Consider the following 17,822-nt stretch of genomic DNA (forward strand, 5'->3'; position numbering starts at 1 on the left):
CAGCAAGTGCTTGTAACCTAAGTCTTCTGCCTGCTCCCTTTCTCTCTCTCTTTCTTCCTTCCTTTCTTCCTTCCTTCCTTCCTTCCTTCCTTCCTTCCTTCCTTTCTTTCTTTCTTAAAAGATTTATTTATTACTATATCTAAGTACAATGTAGCTGTCTTTAGATGCATCAGAAGTCAGATCTCATTACAGACGGTTGTGAGCCACCATGTGATTGCTGGCCATGTGGTTGCTGGGTTTTGAACTCAGGACCTTTGGAAGAGCAGTGGGTGCTCTTAACCACTGAGCTATCTCTCCAGCCCCCTGCTCCCCTTCTTTAATATGGTGCTGGGACCAAACCTGGAGGCTCCTTTATTTTTTTTTTATTTTAGATTTATTTATTTTATTTTTTAAGATTTTTTTTCTCCGCTCGCTCCGGCCATATTTATTTCATATATGTGGATACACTACACACACGTTTCAGACACAGCAGAAGACAGCATCGGATGTGGTTGCTGGAAATTAAACTCAGGACCTCTGGAAGAGCAATCAGTGCTCTTAACCATTGAGCCATCTCTCCAGCCGCTATCTTTGATTCATTTACTTACTATGTATACAGAGTTCTGCCTGCATGCCTACACAGTAAAATCTCATTATATAGATGGTTGTGAGCCGCCATGTGGTTGCCAGGAATTGAACTCAGGACTTCTAGAAGAGCAATCAGCGCTCTTAACCACTGAGCCATCTCTCCAGCCCAGGTTCCTTTATTCTTTTTTTTTTTTAAGATTTATTTATTATTATACATAAGTACACTGTAGCTGTCTTCAGACACACCACAAGAGGGTTTCAGATCTCATTACGGATGGTTGTGAGCCACCAAGTGGTTGCTGGGATTTGAACTCAGGACCTCTGGAAGAGCAGTCAGTGCTCTTTCTTACCTGCTGAGCCATCTCGCCAGCCCGGTTCCCTTATTCTTAACTTTGTTTTTCTCCTTACCTGGTTATTTGGGTTCATTCAGCCTCAGACAGCTCCTCACTTCTGCCAGGATTTGAAAACTTGCCCAGAATCGTGAAGGAGTATCCTAAGTACTGGGTGCTGTCTGGATTCCCCTCTCCAAACCACTTTTTATCTGATGACCGACCCTATGATGATGAACATAGCCACTCAAGCTCTGAAATACTGACCTATCTACCCATTGGGTTTCTGTCCCCACCCTGCCCTACCCCTTACTTTAAGGGCCCTTTTTAAGAGAGGAAAGTCAGCTGTCTAGCTCGCCCCAGCAGCAAGCGCCTGATCCATAATAAACCAGCAAATAATAGTTGTCCAAGCCAGTTGTTGGTTTCCCATAGACAGCCAGGCACCCCCACACCCACACTGGGACACACTCTCTCCAGAAACTCCCAGAACCCAGACACCCCAAGACTTCTACCATCTCCCAGCAACACCCCTGAATCAGTGTCCTGGTCTGCTTCTATTGCTGGTACTGCCTCACTGAGCCCCTCTGCAGCTATTGGAGAACCTGAAGTATTAGTTCTGGCCATTGGGGTTGGAGAGACTCAGGCAGGTATCAGGGACTAGAACTGCTAGCAGTACCTTAGGTTTGAATAGAGGGAAGGAAGGAAGACTTCAGAAAGGTAAGACCAGTCTAAGACAGGAAAGGTATTCCAGGCAGAAGGAACTGTCAGAGTGACTGCTGACCGGAAGTTCGGGTCCTGATCTGGGGCAGGTAAAGGACTGTCAGCAGAAGGGAGGGTTGATGAATGTAATGACAGGCGCATCTAGAAGAGAATGGCCAGGTGGGAAGGTCTGAGCTCCCTGCAGGATCAGCGAAGCTCAGAGTGTCTTAGGCTTAATCCTGCTCCGCCTCCTCCCACCCCCACCCCCGCCCCCGCCCCCACAGTGTACCCTCCTACTTCACCCAGCCCTCCCTTCCACCCTGCCCCCAAAGCAGCCTCCTGCAGCCAAATGGACTTCTCTCTGGGCCTTCGATTGGGGCCTCGGAATAAGAAGGCTACCTACCAGGAGCCCCCTCCGTCCTCTGGGCGTGGACCTCCAGCTACCTCTCCCTGCTTGCCCTGTCCCCCTACTGCCTGTGCCTGTCCCTGTCCCAGCTGCCCCCCTCTCCCATGTTCCTGCACTGCTTGTCCCTCAGATGCCGCCGCTGCTACCTGCCCTTCCTGTCCAGGCCTCCCTGGCCCACCCTGCACGTGTTCTTGCCCTCCTTGCCCTGCGTGTCCTCCCTCAATGTGTCCGCATACCTACTGCGTCCTCTGCTCGGGTCCATCTATGACCTACTGTCGCCCCTCGCCTTGCCCCATTTACTCTTGTCACGGGAGCCAAACTGCCTGTCGGAGCTCCCACTTGGGCTGCAGTAGCGGCTGCAGCTGCAGCCGTGGTGTTGCATGGGGGCCTCGGGACTCCACGGGCTACTGCGGTGTCTGCTTCAGGAGTCAGAAGAGGGCTTCCCGAGGGCTCTGTCAGATAATCTAGGCTGAGAGGTTGTGTCCCACAAAAGGTGGCTCAACTGGCCCGGGAGTTACTTCCTCAGACAAAGGCTCTGAACAGAGCCAGGATGGAATCAGGCAGACCCCTGACTGATGGGGACAGGGAACCGCTCCTTGGACATTTGATTTTGTGTGTCATCCTGCTGGTTCCAAAACCTGCTCCTGCAAAAGTGTCTTCAGAGCCTTGCTTGCAGTTCTTTAAAGGTAAGCGCGTTCATGGTTCCTTCCTCCCCACTCAGCCTCCAGTGGAGACCTTTGCTTGTCTCCTCTTGCAGTACACAAGGGTATGACAGGTTCCTTTTCTAGAGGATGGGGGTGGGGTGGGGGCGGGAAGCACTCTGTTCAGAAGTCATTTCTGACCCTGAACCTCCATCTTTACCCCCATTGTCTCTGGCCTCCTAATCTCTTATGGTAAGACAGTCAGAGCAGCCCTCGGACTAGAAGAGATGTCTGAGCAGAGGGCTCTTGGTTTCTCCCTCCCCTGGGATGGCTTTGACATCCTTCCTGGTCTTTTGTGTCCATCCAGGAACTTTCTGCCCACCCGGATGTGGATGTTTTGTGTTGGAAATTTCTAAGCACTCACTTAGCCTCATGACCTCAATCTTGCAGCAGTAATCATGGCCCTGTCTGAGACAGCCATGTTCCTCTGTCTTGAGGAAGAGAGGAGCTGGGTACCCTCCCCTCAGGCTCTCAAGGGTCCTACCCACACACACAAGGGTGGTTGTAAGGTCCCTGTTAGGGTGGCGGGGAGAGATTCAAAAAGCCACCAAGTGAGGTAGCTTTTTGTTTTTTGTTATTTTTGTTTTGCTTTGTTTTTTTGTTTTTGTTTTTTATTTTCTTCTGGAGCTGAGGACAGAACCAGGACAGAACTTTATGCTTGCTAGGCAAGAACTCTATCTATCACTGGGCTGGGGAGATGGCTCAGTGGTTGAGAGCACTTCCAGAGGTCCTCTGAGTTCAATTCCCAGCAACCACTTGGTGCCTCACAACCATCTGTAATGGAATCTGATGCCCTTTCCTGGTGTGTCTGAAGACAGCTACAGTGTACATAAAATAAATAAATCTTAAAAACAAAACAAAACAAGACAAAACCTCTACCACTGAGCTAAATCTTCAACCCTGAGATAGAGTTTTATATAGCCTTATGTATAGCCAATTTTAGCCTTAAATTCTTGTTCTTCCTGCTCCTATTTCTCAAGGGTTGGAGACACAAGTAGGTACCATCACACCTAACTCTCCCTTGGTCTTTTAATTTACTACTTTCCTCAATTCCTCCCCCTTTTCTTCATCGTTATATTTTATTTACTTCGTGTGGGGGTGTGGGCACTGGCCTGCCACAGCTCACCAGTGGAAGCTAGATGACAACTTCTGGGAGTCTGGCTCTCCTTCCACCATGTAGGACACAGGAATTAAATTCAGATCCTCTGGCTTGGTAGCAGGTACTGTGCCATCTTGCCAGGCCCAGTCTCTGTTTTTTTTTTCTCCTTCTGGGTTTCTTTTTCTTTTTGTTTCATTCATTCTTTTCTTTTTTCTCCTTTTGTTTGTCTTGTTTTGCTTTTTCTTTTTGACAGACTCTTACTCCAGGTTGGCCTTAAACTCTGTCTTCTTCCACCACAGCCTCCCCAGTGCTGGGGGTGTTAGATGTGTACCACAGTGCCTCTGTGATTCATGGAGAACTTTACAGTGGAGGAATCATGATGCCACCACCTGAGTCCACTGATGAAGCTTAGCATCTATAAATGTGACAGAGCCGGGCACAGACACCCTTTGCCTGCTGTCATTGATGCAGTCTGAAGCATCCAACACTGCCTAGAAAAGATGCTGGCCAAAGAAGCAAACAAGCCTCTCAACATGAATTAAATCAAACCCTCAGGGCTGTTTTGTGTGTGCGTGTTCTTGAGTGTGGCACGTGCACATCCTGTGTGTGTGTGTGCAGGCATTCCTGGAGAGCAATCCTCAGAGCATTGTCCACCTTGATTTTTAGATTTATTTATTTATTATATGTAAGTACACTGTCGCTGTCTTCAGACACATCAAAAGAGGGCATCGGATCCCCTTACAGATGGTTGTGAGATCTGTGGGATTTGAACTCAGGACCTCCGGAAGAGCAGTTAGTGTTCTTAACCACTGAGCCATCTCGCCAGCCCGGTTTTTACCTTTTTATTTATTTGTTTATTTATTTATAACATAATCTCTCACTAGGTCCTGTCTCTGCATCTTCGGCTCTGAAATTACACTCTTGCCACTATCAATGCCCACAGTTTTAATCCGGGTTCTGAGGATTAAACTCATATCCTGTTTGTATGCCAAACAAGTGCTTTACTTCCTCAAGTAACTCCTCAGTCCCTTATTTGATGAGAGATGCAGGAGATGGAGAAGCATAAATGACACGAGGAAGCAAGTCGACTCCGGTAAACTGTGGGCGATGTTCAAGAGAATCTGACCCAGTTACCTAAATAAGTCATTGGCTGTGGGGGAAAAGAGAAGGAGCTCAAAGCACAGATACAGAGCTGAGAATATGCTTCAGTGACAGAGCCCATATGTAGGGCCATAAAGCCCCCTACACATAGGGTGTGAGGGTGTGGACAACCACATGGAATGTATGGATCTCTTTCGTTCAAGACTTGGGGATGGGAACCATAAAGATGTCTTAGAAGTCGAGAACATTTAACTGTAGACTGGGTTGTAGTTTTTCTTTATGAGACAGGATCTGATTATACAGTCCTGGATGGTCTGGAACTTGCTATATGGATCTAGCTGGTCTTGGATCACTCACAGTGATCCACCTGCCTCTGCCTTTCTAGTGCTAGGGTTAAATGTGTCATCATTCCCAGTTTGTGTCCTATAGTTTTAAATTTTACTCTGGGGTTGTTAGTGAACTAGCTTACTTGGTTTAAAATGTCTCAGTGCAGAGGGCAGAAGTGGGAGCGGCAGACTGTATCATTGTTGGATTAAATGTGAACGGGATCGTGAACATTTTAGTAATAAAATACTGAATGAAACTCCTCTGGTAAGGTTGGTTCCTAGCAACACTCCTCACTTCCCCCTGAAAGCTAATACTTCCTCATGGCTTCTTATACACAGATCCTAGCTACTGGAAGATTGCCTTGGAGACAGACTGAATGGACAGGCCCCTCTAGTCACCTGCTAGCAAACTTCCCAACAAGATCTTTCCCAGTTGTACCTCAGAGTCCAAGGGGTCATAGCAACCTTAAGAGTATACGTATTTTGAGCAGATCCTAAAATAATACAAAGTAATGCAGGGGTTGGAGGGATTGCACCATGGGTTAGAGTGGATATGGCTCTCACAGAGAGCCCACATTTGGTTACCTGCATCCCCAGGATGCTCACAGCCTCTGGAACCCAGATTCTGCATATTTTAATGCCCTCTTCTGGCGTCTGAAGGAACTGAGAGCACATGGGTATATAAAATCAAAATAAAGAAGTCTTTGGAGTTCTGTTGTTGCTTTGGGTTTTGTTGTTGTTGTTGTTGTTTGAGACAGGGTTTCTCGGTATGGCCCTCTCTGTCCTGGGACTCACTCTGCAGACCAGGCTGACCTCAAATTCATGAATATCTGCCTGCCCCTGTCTCCTGGGAGGCATGTGCCACCATTGCCTGGCTTCTCCAAGGTTTGTTTGTTTTGTTTTAAGATTTATTTATTATTTATTTCATGTATGTGGGTACACTGTCACTGTCTCCAGACACACCGGAAGAGGGTATCAGATCCCCATTATAGATGGTTGTGAGCTACCATGTGGTTACTGAACTCAGGGACCTCTAGAAGAGCAGTCAGTGCTCTAAACCGCTGAGCCATCTCTCCAGCCCTTCTCCAAGGTATTAAATAGACACACACACACACAAAAATCTACATTTACAAATAGATTATATGGGTACTACATCCATCTCATTTTCCCAGGAACTGTGCACAATGATTTTGTAGTCTTAATTTCTGCTTTATCCCTTACTGTGGAATGCTGGATAAACTTCTTCAACCCTGTGGGCTAATGGCACCTACCTTATGAATTACTTTAACAGTTAAATGCCATCCCATAGCAGTTGGCCAAGATTTTTTTTTTTTTTCAGTGTTAGGGATCAAAGGCTCTCATTCATGGAAGGCAAATGTTCTATCGATGATCTACATAATCCATGGGTGAGATTATAAAAGACTTGTGTGGTTCCCGTGGGTGTGAAGTATGTCTAGGCTTCTAACAATGGTAGCTGCTGTGCTCGATGTGGAGACATCCCCACAACCGAGTAAAAGGAATGATGTTTGTATTCTTGTTTTTGTTTTCTTTTCCTTCTTTTCTTTTTAACAACCCTGACCCATTTGCCAAACCTTTATAAGAAATAATGGAAACTGTGGAGTTGATTTTTAAGAAAGGAAAAGCTGGGTGGTGGAGGCTCACACCTTTAATCCCAACACCTGGGAGGCAGAGGCAGGTGGATCTCTGTGAGTTCAAGGCCAGCCTGGTCTACAGAGTGAATTCCAGGACAGCCAGGGCTACACTGAGAAACCCTGTCTCAAAAACAAACAAACAAGAAAGAAAAAAAGGAAGAAAGAAACAGAAAGTTTGTACAGACAGCTCAGTAGATTAGAGGAACCAGGGTTAGTTCCCAGCTCTCACATGGTGGCTAATAACTGTAACTCCAGTTACAGGGGATCTGATGCCCTCTTATGGCTTGCACAGGCACTGATCACATATAGTGTACGGACATATATGTAGGCAAAACATACAAAAATAAACAAACATCTGGGCGTGGTGGCACACACCTTTAATCCCAGCACTTGGGAGGCAGAGGCAGACAGATTTCTGAGTTCGAGGCCAGCCTGGTCTACAAAGTGAGTTCCAGGACAGCCAAGGTTACACGGAGAAACCCTGTCTCAAAAAACCAAACCAAACCAAACCAAACAAACAAACACTGAAAGAAAGAAATGGCAGGCATGATGATACCAGCAACAGAGATGCTGAGACAAGAAGATGCAAGGGCCGGGTGTGGTGGCACACGCCTTTAATCCCAGCACTCTAGAGGCAGAGGCAGGCGGATTTCTGAGTTCGTAGGCCAGCCTGGTCTACAAAGTGAGGTCCAGGACAGCCAGGGCTATACAGAGAAACCCTGTCTCCAAAAAAAAAAAAAGAAGATGGAAGGTTCTAGTCTAGGCTGGGCTACAGAGGGATACCTGTTTAAAGTTAATTAACATTAACATTATTATTATGTTTTTATTATATATTTATTGTATATATACATAAATATATATACACATATATATGCATATAAATATAAACAAATATATAAACACACATATATAAATATATATACACATATAAAACATATATATATATATATATATATATATATATATGTATGTATATATCTCCTTCAGACATCTGAACCAAGTAAATTGCCAGCCAAGATGGGGTCTTCCTATGTGATACAACCACACAGGGCTGGAGAGATGTCTCAGAGGTCAAGAACACTTACTTTTCTCATTTACAGGGAACATAGGTTTTGTTCCCAGCACCCACATCAGGTAATTTGCTACTATCTGCCACTCTAGTTCTAGGCAATCTGAAGCCTCTGGCTTTCAAAGGCACCTGCACACAAGTGGTGCACATAAACTTATGAAGCGTTACACACATTCACATAAAAAAAAATCCAAACAACAACAACAACCTATATATATATGTGTGTGTGTGTGTGTGTGTGTGTGTATGTATGTATAAACATGTATACATACATACATATAGATATAGAGATAGATAGATAGATAGATAGATAGAGATATACACACAGATTAGGTAAATAATAATTATGTGATAAATGATAACTTAATATGAATCAGGACTTTCTAAAATAATTTACATGGATTAAATTATAAAATCAGCTGGAGAGGTGGCTCAGCAGTTAAGAGCCCTGACTGCTCTTCCAGAAGTCCTGAGTTCAATTCCCAGCAACCACATGATGGCTCATGACCATCTGCAATGGGATCTGATGCCCTCTTCTGGTGTGTGTCTGAAGAGAGTGACAGAATTACTCACAAACATAAAAAATAAATAAATAAACCTTTAAATTATAAATTCATCCATCTGTGAATAACTATAGAGTACTTATCCATAATTAATGGCTGCTTTAAATATTGAGAATATAGGTGGAGAAACAAATACGAATCTCCAGGGAGAAGTAACAAATGAGCAAATAGGAAAAGCCCACCAGATGGTGTTAGGTGCTATGGAGAAAACTCAGCTAACAGGGAAAGACAGAAGGAAGGAGAGCAAGCCACTAAGCCTGGTGGTGGTGCGTCTCTGAAAGCCAAGTACTTGGGAGGTGGAGGCATGAAGGTCAGGTGTTCAAGGTTAATTTTGGCTACATACTGTGTTGAAGACCAGACTGGTCACACAAGACCTAGTCTATAAAAAATAAATAACCCCCCAAAAGGGGACTAGAGATGTGGGCCAGTTGATAAAGTTCTCATCTAGCACATACAAGGCTCAGCACTCAGGCTCCTAAGACCAAAAATCAAATCGGGCTACAAACTTTAAACCTGCAGATTCATGAGACCCCCATCGCCCCAGACAAAGCAGCACCAGGGTTTGGTCCTTAGCACACAGGTCTTTTCTTTTCACAGTTGTCTGTAATTCCAGTGTCAGGTGATCTGATCTCCGTGGACACTTGGCACTCACATGATGTACAGACACATACGAAGGCAAAACAGTTACATATTAAAATAAAGAAATCTAAAAAAAATCGAGGGAACTCCTCCCCACCCTATCCTTCCAAAAAAAATAATACCCTTTTTTGTGAAAAAGAGGATGGCTAAAAAAGACTTCTTAGGGTCTTTGCTTGTTTTGTTTTTTTTTTTTTAGATTTATTTCATATATGTAAGTACACTGTCACTGTCTTCGGACACACCAGAAGAGGGTGTCAGATCCCATTACAGATGGTTGTGAGCCACCATGTGGTTGCTGGGAATTGAACTCAGGACCTCTGGAAGAGCAGTCAGTGCTCTTAACCACTGAGCCACCTCTCCAGCCCTGCTTTTTTTTTTTTTTTTAATTTATTAAAGATTTACTTTATTTAAAAGTTTATTTTATGTGCATGAGTGTGTGCCTAAGTGACTATACTCTCACTAGTTTCATGCAGGTCTCAGAAGTCAGAAGAGGTCAGTCAGCTCCCCTGGTGGAGCTGGAGCTACAAGCAATTGTGAAAACTACTCTGCATATTACTCTTCAAAAGCAGTAACAAGTGATCTTCCACCCCTCTGCCTCTCCTCTGCAAGAACAGCAAGTGCTCTTAACCTGTTAATCATGGAGCATTTTCGCTAGGATTTATTTATTTATTTATTTATTTATTTATTTATTTATTTATTTATTTATTTGCTTTCCAAGCGCAAGGACTACATGAGCCACCACACCATGAAAGAAAGGGAAGTCCTGGCCAGGCGGTGGCAGCGGCGCATGCTTTTAATCCCAGCACTTGGGAGGCAGAGGCAGGTGGATTTCTGAGTTTGAGGCCAGCCTGGTCTACAAAGTGAGTTCCAGGACAGCCAGGGCTATACAGAAATACCCTGTCTTGAACCCCCCCCCCCCAAAAAAAAAGGAAGAAAGAAAGAAAGAGGTCCTCTCTAATAATAACATGACTTCTGGCGGTAAAGAAGGTAACTATCTTGGGGGGGAACTCTGCAGGAAGCAGTGTGCAAAGGCCCAGGTGGGAGCCGGTGTAGACAGGAGGCCGCGTGGTAGCAGATAAAGTCATGGACATAGCAAAAAGTCCCGGACAGATGCATTTGCATGTCTTTTGAAAGATGTTGGATTCTATCCTTAGTGAAAAGGGAAGCCATTGCAGGGGTCTCCAGGACATAATATTGAATACTGAAACTTAACATTCCAAGAAAAAGCAGATCCTAGGTAGCAGGAGGTGGGAGTCCAGCTCCAGGGCTTAAGTTTTTGTCACTGCTTCCGCAGCCGGACTCCGGCTTTACACCACACCGCCTCCCTCAGGTGTCTGGACAATACTGACTGCTGGCCGGGAGGTCAGGGGAGGTCCAAACCCTAGGGCAGCTCAATTTAGGGCAGCGGAGTTCATTAGCACGTGGTATCCGCTGGCTCTGAGGGACTGCCGGCACCTTTCCTTCTCCTCCTGGAGGAAAACAGAAAATACACTTTCATTCCGGACGACCCCGCGGATATTGGCCAGCTGGAGGACCCTATGGTACCCGCCTGCTCAGGCGCCCAAGAGAACAGCGCACCGCTCCAGCATCCCGGGCCCCATAGGCTCTTCCGCTCCTGGGCGGGGCGCCACGAGGGGGAGTGGCTTCCTGCCGCGCCCCGTCACGTGACGGGGCTATCATGGCGGCGGCCACGAGCCAGCCCGGCTCCCGGAAGCAGGCTGTGAGGGGCGGGCGCGCTGCTGGAACCCGAGCGGAGCCGGAGCCAGTGCGGGGAGGGCGGCCCGGCGGCCTGGAGCCGGACGTGTCCGGAGCGTCCCGGCAGACCGGGGCAGCAGGTGAGATGGGGGCCGGGCGAGGTGCGAGCGGATGAGGGGACGCTCGGCTGAGGCTAGGGGGCGCAAGGAGGGTCAGCCGTGACCCATAGCCGGGGAACCTGCGGTGCGCGCGCGTGACCGCGAAGCATTGGAGAGGCCGGCCCGGGCGGAAGGGATGCTCGGGAATAGATGTGGAGACACTGAGCTCCAAAACTGGCTTATCAGCGAGGATGGGAGGTACAAGAAGCCTGCAGAACCTATCATGGAGATGGGCAGTAGCCCCTTTTGAACTTGAGGGACCGAGATTACTGAAAGGAGTCCCCTTTGCTGTACCAGGCAAGGGTGGAGCGAGTGCTCTGGCCTCTCCCCACTGTCACCCTCCCCCGCCCCACTGAGTCCTAGGAGACAGCCACTCCTCCCACCCACCCAACTGGTCCCTCCAGTCTCAGCTCTGGGGGAGAGAAATTGACAGTGCAGTTGGGTGGAGTTGCCCTCTGCTTAGACACCTAACTCCTCGACTGTGCTACCTGGATTATGGATGTGACTGTGGCCATCGTTCTCTCCCCAGGTCGTCCGGGGGCCCATCATGCTGGTGACTGCCTATTTGTCTTTTGTGGGCCTCCTGGCCTCCTGCCTGGGTCTGGAGCTGTCAAGATGCAGAGCCAGGCCCCCTGGAAGAGCTTGCAGCAACCCCTCCTTCCTTCAGTTTCAACTAGACTTCTATCAAGTCTACTTTCTGGCCCTGGCAGCGGACTGGCTCCAAGCTCCCTACCTGTATAAACTCTATCAGCATTACCACTTCCTGGAGGGTCAGATTGCTATCCTCTACGTCTGTGGCCTTGCCTCCACGGTCCTCTTTGGCCTAGTGGCCTCCTCCCTTGTGGACTGGCTGGGTCGTAAGAAGTCTTGTGTCCTCTTCTCCCTCACTTACTCTCTATGTTGCATAACCAAGCTCTCTCAGGACTACTTCGTGCTGCTGGTGGGCCGAGCACTCGGTGGGCTGTCCACAGCTCTCCTCTTCTCAGCCTTTGAGGCCTGGTACATCCACGAGCACGTGGAGAGGCATGACTTCCCCGCCGAGTGGATCCCAGCCACCTTTGCCCGAGCCGCCTTCTGGAACCACGTGCTGGCTGTGGCGGCTGGTGTGGCAGCGGAGGCCGTGGCTAGTTGGATAGGGCTGGGGCCGGTCGCACCCTTTGTGGCTGCCATCCCTCTTCTGGCTCTGACTGGGGCCTTGGCTCTACGAAACTGGGGAGAGAATTATGACCGTCAGCGTGCCTTCTCCAAGACCTGTGCTGGAGGCCTGCGCTGCCTGCTGTCTGACCGCCGGGTGTTGCTGTTGGGTGTCATACAAGCGCTGTTTGAGAGTGTCATCTTTATCTTTGTCTTCCTCTGGACACCTGTGCTAGACCCACACGGAGCCCCACTGGGCATTGTGTTCTCCAGCTTCATGGCTGCCAGCCTTCTGGGTTCTTCGCTGTACCGCATCGCTACCTCCAAGAGGTACCACCTTCAGCCCATGCACCTGCTTTCCCTTGCTGTCCTCATTGTCGTCTTCTCTCTCTTCATGTTGACTTTCTCCACCAGCCCAGGCCAAGAAAATCCTGTGGAGTCCTTCATTGCCTTTTTACTTATTGAGTTGGCCTGCGGGCTCTACTTTCCCAGTATGAGCTTCCTGCGAAGGAAAGTGATCCCCGAGACAGAGCAGGCCGGGGTTCTCAATTGGTTCCGAGTGCCCCTGCATTTGCTGGCCTGTCTAGGGCTCCTTGTCCTCCACGACAGCGATCGGAAAACAGGCACCAGGAATATGTTTAGCATCTGCTCTGCCGTCATGGTGACGACTCTGCTGGCAGTGGCAGGACTCTTCACCGTGGTGAGACACGACGCTGAGTTGCGGGTGCCCTCACCCACCGGGGAGCCCTACGCCCCTGAACTTTGATCCTCCAGGACAAGGGGTCTGAGATGGGCTCTGGAACACACCCACCTACCCATGACTTGCTTTGTGACTCTGTCCTGCAGCCCCTCTTGCCAGTGCTCTGTATTGGGAAGGACATGGGGGTGACAGACTGGAAAGGTGCCAAAAGCTGACAGTGTACTCCCTTCTCCTTGCTGTGTAAAAATAAACACTTCTAATGGATGTGACTCACTTGTCCTCTCCTGTACCCACCTCAGTTGCTGGTGAGGGGGCAACTGGAGATTTTTGAGGTACAGGTGGGGTTCTGATGTCTTCAAGTCAAATGTCTCCAGCTAAACTGAGGGCTGTGAAATGCCTGTCAACAGAACTGGGTGGAAAGATTCAGAGGCTCCTAAGTCCTTACTCTTGGCTAGGACAGGTACCCTCTCCAGTTTGCAAGCAAAATCCTCAGTTCACATGCAGGGGAAAGATGGACTCTTGAAGTTGGGCTTAGAGTCAGGACACTCATTACACATGTTGAGATCTGATCTCTGGTCCTCATGATTATGCAGTAAGTGCTTTTAGCCACTGAGCCTTCTCTCTACCTCAAAAAGGGAAAATGATCTTAAAGCATGTATCCAGTGCCCAATATACTCAGCCCTTGAACAAAGATTCCAGTGTTCTGGGCTGCTTTGGTGACTACCCCATGACGGTAAACAAAAGCCTTTCCTGTAGGAATAAGCTTGCTGTTCTGAGCATGCATGCTTCTCTGCTTTCTGCTTTCATGACCCAAATGCCCCATTTGTCCAGGGCCATCCGGACCTACTAGGTCCTGAGTTCCTTCAAGAAACATAAGCAGCCGGGCGTGGTGGTGCACGCCTTTAATCCCAGCACTCGGGAGGCAGAGGCAGGCGGATTTCTGAGTTCAAGGCCAGCCTGGTCTACAAAGTGAGTTCCAGGACAGCCAGGGCTATACAGAGAAAACCTGTCTCCAAACAAAACAAAACAAAACAAAACAAAACAAAAAAGCTGCCAAGAAGAGAGTGGTAAAGGGTGAGGGACTGAGATGTCTTGTCTGTACCTGATTCTTCCCCACCCAGCCTAGGTAAAGGCTAGCAAGTCATCGTGGCAGGAAACTGTACCAGTTGGAACACCAGTTTTGTGGGCCCCTCCCTGCCTCGCCTCTGATCATATCTGTCGTTCCTCCTCCCAGCAGAACCCAAGCTTCTCAAGGGAATCGGAGCCTTCTCTAAGAAGGATTGGGGTGAAGGACCGCGGGAGGACAGTGGCATAAGGGTGTGTCCTGGAATGTGCTTGTGATGGGTTTGGAGGACCCACCTGTTCTAGAAGGAATTCACTACCTCTCCTTGGGTCTCAGAAGAATTCAGGATGTTCCAGGTCCTCTACCAGCCTGTGTGGAGAGAGAGTGTAAACTGGGGGAGGAGTTTCTGCACCAGGGTACAAGTGTACACTCAGCAGAAGGCAGTGTCTCCCCACCCAGGCTGTGGAAGTTGAGGATAAATACAAAAACAGGTATCATTTTTCCCTCCCTCCATTATTTATCTCAAGGCTAAACAAAACAAAGTCTGTTGCAATCATTTAACTTCCTTTTTCTACCCTGTTGAGCTAGACGGAGATGCATTTTATAGTTATCTGTAGACTTTTCCTATCATGTAATCTCTTTTCACTTGAGCCTCCCACTTGTGTACAACAAGCTGATGCCTAGAGCATGCCTGGAGACGAAACAGCCTCCCTCTCATCCACCTAGTCAGGGATCACCCATGCAGAAGCCTATTAGATGGGAATCTAGAGCCTAGTTAATGATTTGGCTTTATTGTTGTTGTTGGTTTCTGTTTTTTGTTCTTGTTTTGTTTTTAAGATTTATTTATTTTATGTATATGAGTACACTGTAGCTGTATGGATGGTTGTGAGCCATCATGTGATTGCTGGGGTTTGAACTCAGGACCTTTGGAAGAGCAGTCAGTGCTCTTAATCGCTGAGCCATCTCTCCAGCCCCTAGTTTCTGTTTTTAAAGACAGGGTCTCACTATGTAGTTTTGTCTGGCCTTCAACTGACTTTGTAGACAAGTCTGGCCATGAAGTCTCAGAGGCCTGTCTCCCTTGCCTACTGGAATTACAGATGCCTAGCTAGTGACTTGTTTTATAGATGACAGTAGTATTTACCGCTGGAGCTATAAAGGGGCGGGGGGGGGGGGCTCATATTTTTAAATGATAAGGAAGTCCTGTAGAAGGGAAACTTACGAAGTTCCTTTAATTTTGTCCCTGATGAGCTTGTGTCAAAGGGTCAGATAAGAGTAGGGTGTATTCTTTCCTGTCAGACTCTGCCCAAAGCTCTGGAAGGAAGTTTAAGGACCCTGTCACTGTCAGCTTTTTTTTTTTTTTTTTTAAGGCTGAAAGGAAAGTACATGTGAAAGGTTGTTAGTTGGCTTAAAACTGTGTAGCAAATGAATGGTAAACAGATGAAACCTGCCTCTTGCCAGGCTGTGACCCTCACCTGACACACAGTGCTTATGCCTTATGGTTTCTCACACACTTGTGGTTTAGTCTCTAGTCTTGCTCCTCTGTCCCAAGCTCTGCCCCAGGAGACAGACCAGGGTGAGAGCATTTAGACTCTGCAGTCTGATCCATCTGTGGGTTCCTATGGTTCCGATGAGATGCTAACTCCCCACATGTGCGCTGTATTGAGCCTGTACAGTGAGCTAACTGATCCTTTGCATAGTAGTTCATGCTAGTGTTCCTACCACTTGGGAGGCTGAGCTGTGCAATCAAGATTACAAGGTCATTCTAAGATGCATAGCAACTTGGAACCCAGCCTGGGCTATGTAGCAAGACCCTTACTCAAAAAACAAACAAACAAACAAACAAACAAACAAACAAACAAACAAACTGAGGTCAAGTAGCATAGACATCCCAACACTCACGGAGTATGGGTAGGAGGGTCAGGAGTTCAAGGCCATCTTTAGCTATGAAGCAAATTGAAGGCCAGTCTGGGCTCTCTCAAAAACAAACAAACAAACAAACAAACAAACAAACAAAGCAAGCTGGGCACTGGTAGTGTGTGTCTTTAATACCAGCAGAGACAGGAAGATCTCTTAAGTTCAAGTCTAGCCTGGTCCACAGAGAGAGTTCCAGGACAGCCAGGGGTACACAGAGAAACCCTGTCTTGAAAAACAACAAACAAACAATAACGAGGGGGTGGGAGAGAGCCCTGGTTCAAATCTAGTTCCCCCACTCTCCACCTCAGTTTCCTTATCTGTGAAATGGAAAGAACAGCATGGTTGTTTCTACCCTATAGGGCTCTTGGGAAGATTAAATATTACTGTGCTTAAGTCCTTGTACTTGGCCCACATTTTAAGTACTGCCTAAGTGTTTGATTTATCTTTTTCGATTTGGGAGACTGAACCCAGGGCTTCACACACCCTGAGCAAGTGCGCTGCTGCTGAACTGCACCCCCAACCTCAGCTGTTTGTTTTCACATCCTAGTTCTTGACTCTTGTAACACAGCTGAGTTTATCAGGCTTGGGGGATGAGAGTGAATAGTCATGGGGGCCGTAAGAGAAGCAGAGCTTTGCAGCGCATCCCCATGGCCAGGGGATTCCCAGCAGTGTTTATTCTTGGTTCTAGCCCAGATGGAAGAAGCAGGCTATCCAAGTGACCCTCTGCTTTGGGTGTGCGCGCAGATGGACTGTCAGTGCATTCCACTTGAACTCCTTTCCTCTTCCTCAAGTGGGAAGGTCAGTTTGGGGTCAGCCTTGATGCAGACCACAGTCTTCCCTCAAGAGCTCCCGATCCTTCCCATCCATCTAGGCACAATACTTCTCTCTGGGAGATGGGGGGGGGAGAAACCCCCACAGAACCTAATGGACTGGGGGTGGTCCTATAGGCCTGGCTGGCAGTCTTCTTGGAGAGAGGCTGTGCATTCCATTCCCTAACCCAATCCCTCCCTCCCTCCCATCTCTCTCCTTTCTCCTCTCTTTCTCTGTTTTGTTGTTGTTTGTGGCTGGGTCTCACTTTGTAGTCCAGGCTGGTCTTGAACTTACACAGCTCCACATGTGTTTGCCTACCAAGTGCTAGAACTAAAGGTGTTGGATGTTCGCCATTAATCCCAGCACTTGGGAGGCAGAAGCAATAGATCTCTGAGTTTGAAGCCAGCATGGCCTACAGAGTGAGTTCCAGGACAGCCAGAGCTACACGGAGAAACCCTGTCTCGAAAAACAAGCAAGCCAACAACAGAGGGTGTGCTTCATCACGGCAGGCGTACATCCTAGGTAGCCAGGGATGATCTTAAAATCTTCAAAAATTAGTTTATTATATTTAGTTTATTTGTGTGTATGTAATGTGTGTGCAGCAGGGTGGGGCTGCCATAGCATGAGTGAGAAGGTCAGAGGACCGCTTGTAGGAGACAGTTCTTTCCTTCCATCGTGAGGGACAGAGAAATAAACCTTAGGTTGTCAGTTTGGCAACATGCACCTTTCTACCCGTGGAGCCATCTTTCTGACTTCACCTTAAAGTCCTGATCCTCCTGCTTCAGCCTTCCAAGTACTAAGACTACAGGTGTGTATTACATTTATCCTTTTGATTTTTTTTTGATTGTTTTGAGAAACAAGGTTTCTCTATATAGCCCTGGCTACATACTCTGTAGACCAGGCTGGCCCGGAACTCAGACATCTGCCTGCCTTTGCCTCCTCAGTGCTGGGATGAAAGGCGTGTGGTGCTTTTCAGTTTAGATCTCATTCTATTTCTATAGCTCAGGATATCCTGAAACTGTATGTAGCCCAGGATGGCCTCAAATGTGATCCTCCTGCCTCAGCCTCCTGAGTGCTAGGATTACAGGTTTCACCACGACATCCTTCTCCCTGCCTTCTTTGTATAGTACCCGGGACGGAGTTCACGTGTCCTGACTGCTCATATGAAGCAAGCAGTCTACCAGTGAGCACTAAACC

The 17,822-nt window shown here is 47.7% G+C and overlaps 1 protein-coding gene and 1 long non-coding RNA gene across 3 annotated transcripts; both read left to right on the forward strand.

Moving 5' to 3' along the window:
• The first annotated feature begins 1,875 nt into the window (after positions 1-1,875).
• Gm9918 lies at positions 1,876-5,485 on the forward strand. Of its 2 annotated transcripts, none has more exons than XR_168542.4 (2): positions 1,876-2,687; positions 4,055-5,485. It is a non-coding gene; the product is annotated as a predicted gene 9918 (long non-coding RNA). The 2 variants fall into 2 exon arrangements; XR_875681.2 differs by having other exon boundaries at positions 4,101-5,485.
• Positions 5,486-10,812: 5,327 nt separating this feature from the next.
• Mfsd5 (major facilitator superfamily domain containing 5) lies at positions 10,813-13,101 on the forward strand. The gene is made up of 2 exons (NM_134100.4): positions 10,813-10,986; positions 11,534-13,101. The coding sequence occupies exon 2, from the start codon at positions 11,552-11,554 to the stop codon at positions 12,902-12,904; it is 1,353 nt and encodes a 450-aa protein (NP_598861.1). The 5' UTR covers positions 10,813-10,986; positions 11,534-11,551; the 3' UTR covers positions 12,905-13,101.
• The last annotated feature ends 4,721 nt before the right edge of the window (positions 13,102-17,822 follow it).

This window comes from Mus musculus, chromosome 15 (assembly GCF_000001635.26).
Source record: "Mus musculus strain C57BL/6J chromosome 15, GRCm38.p6 C57BL/6J".
NCBI lineage: Eukaryota > Metazoa > Chordata > Mammalia > Rodentia > Muridae > Mus > Mus musculus.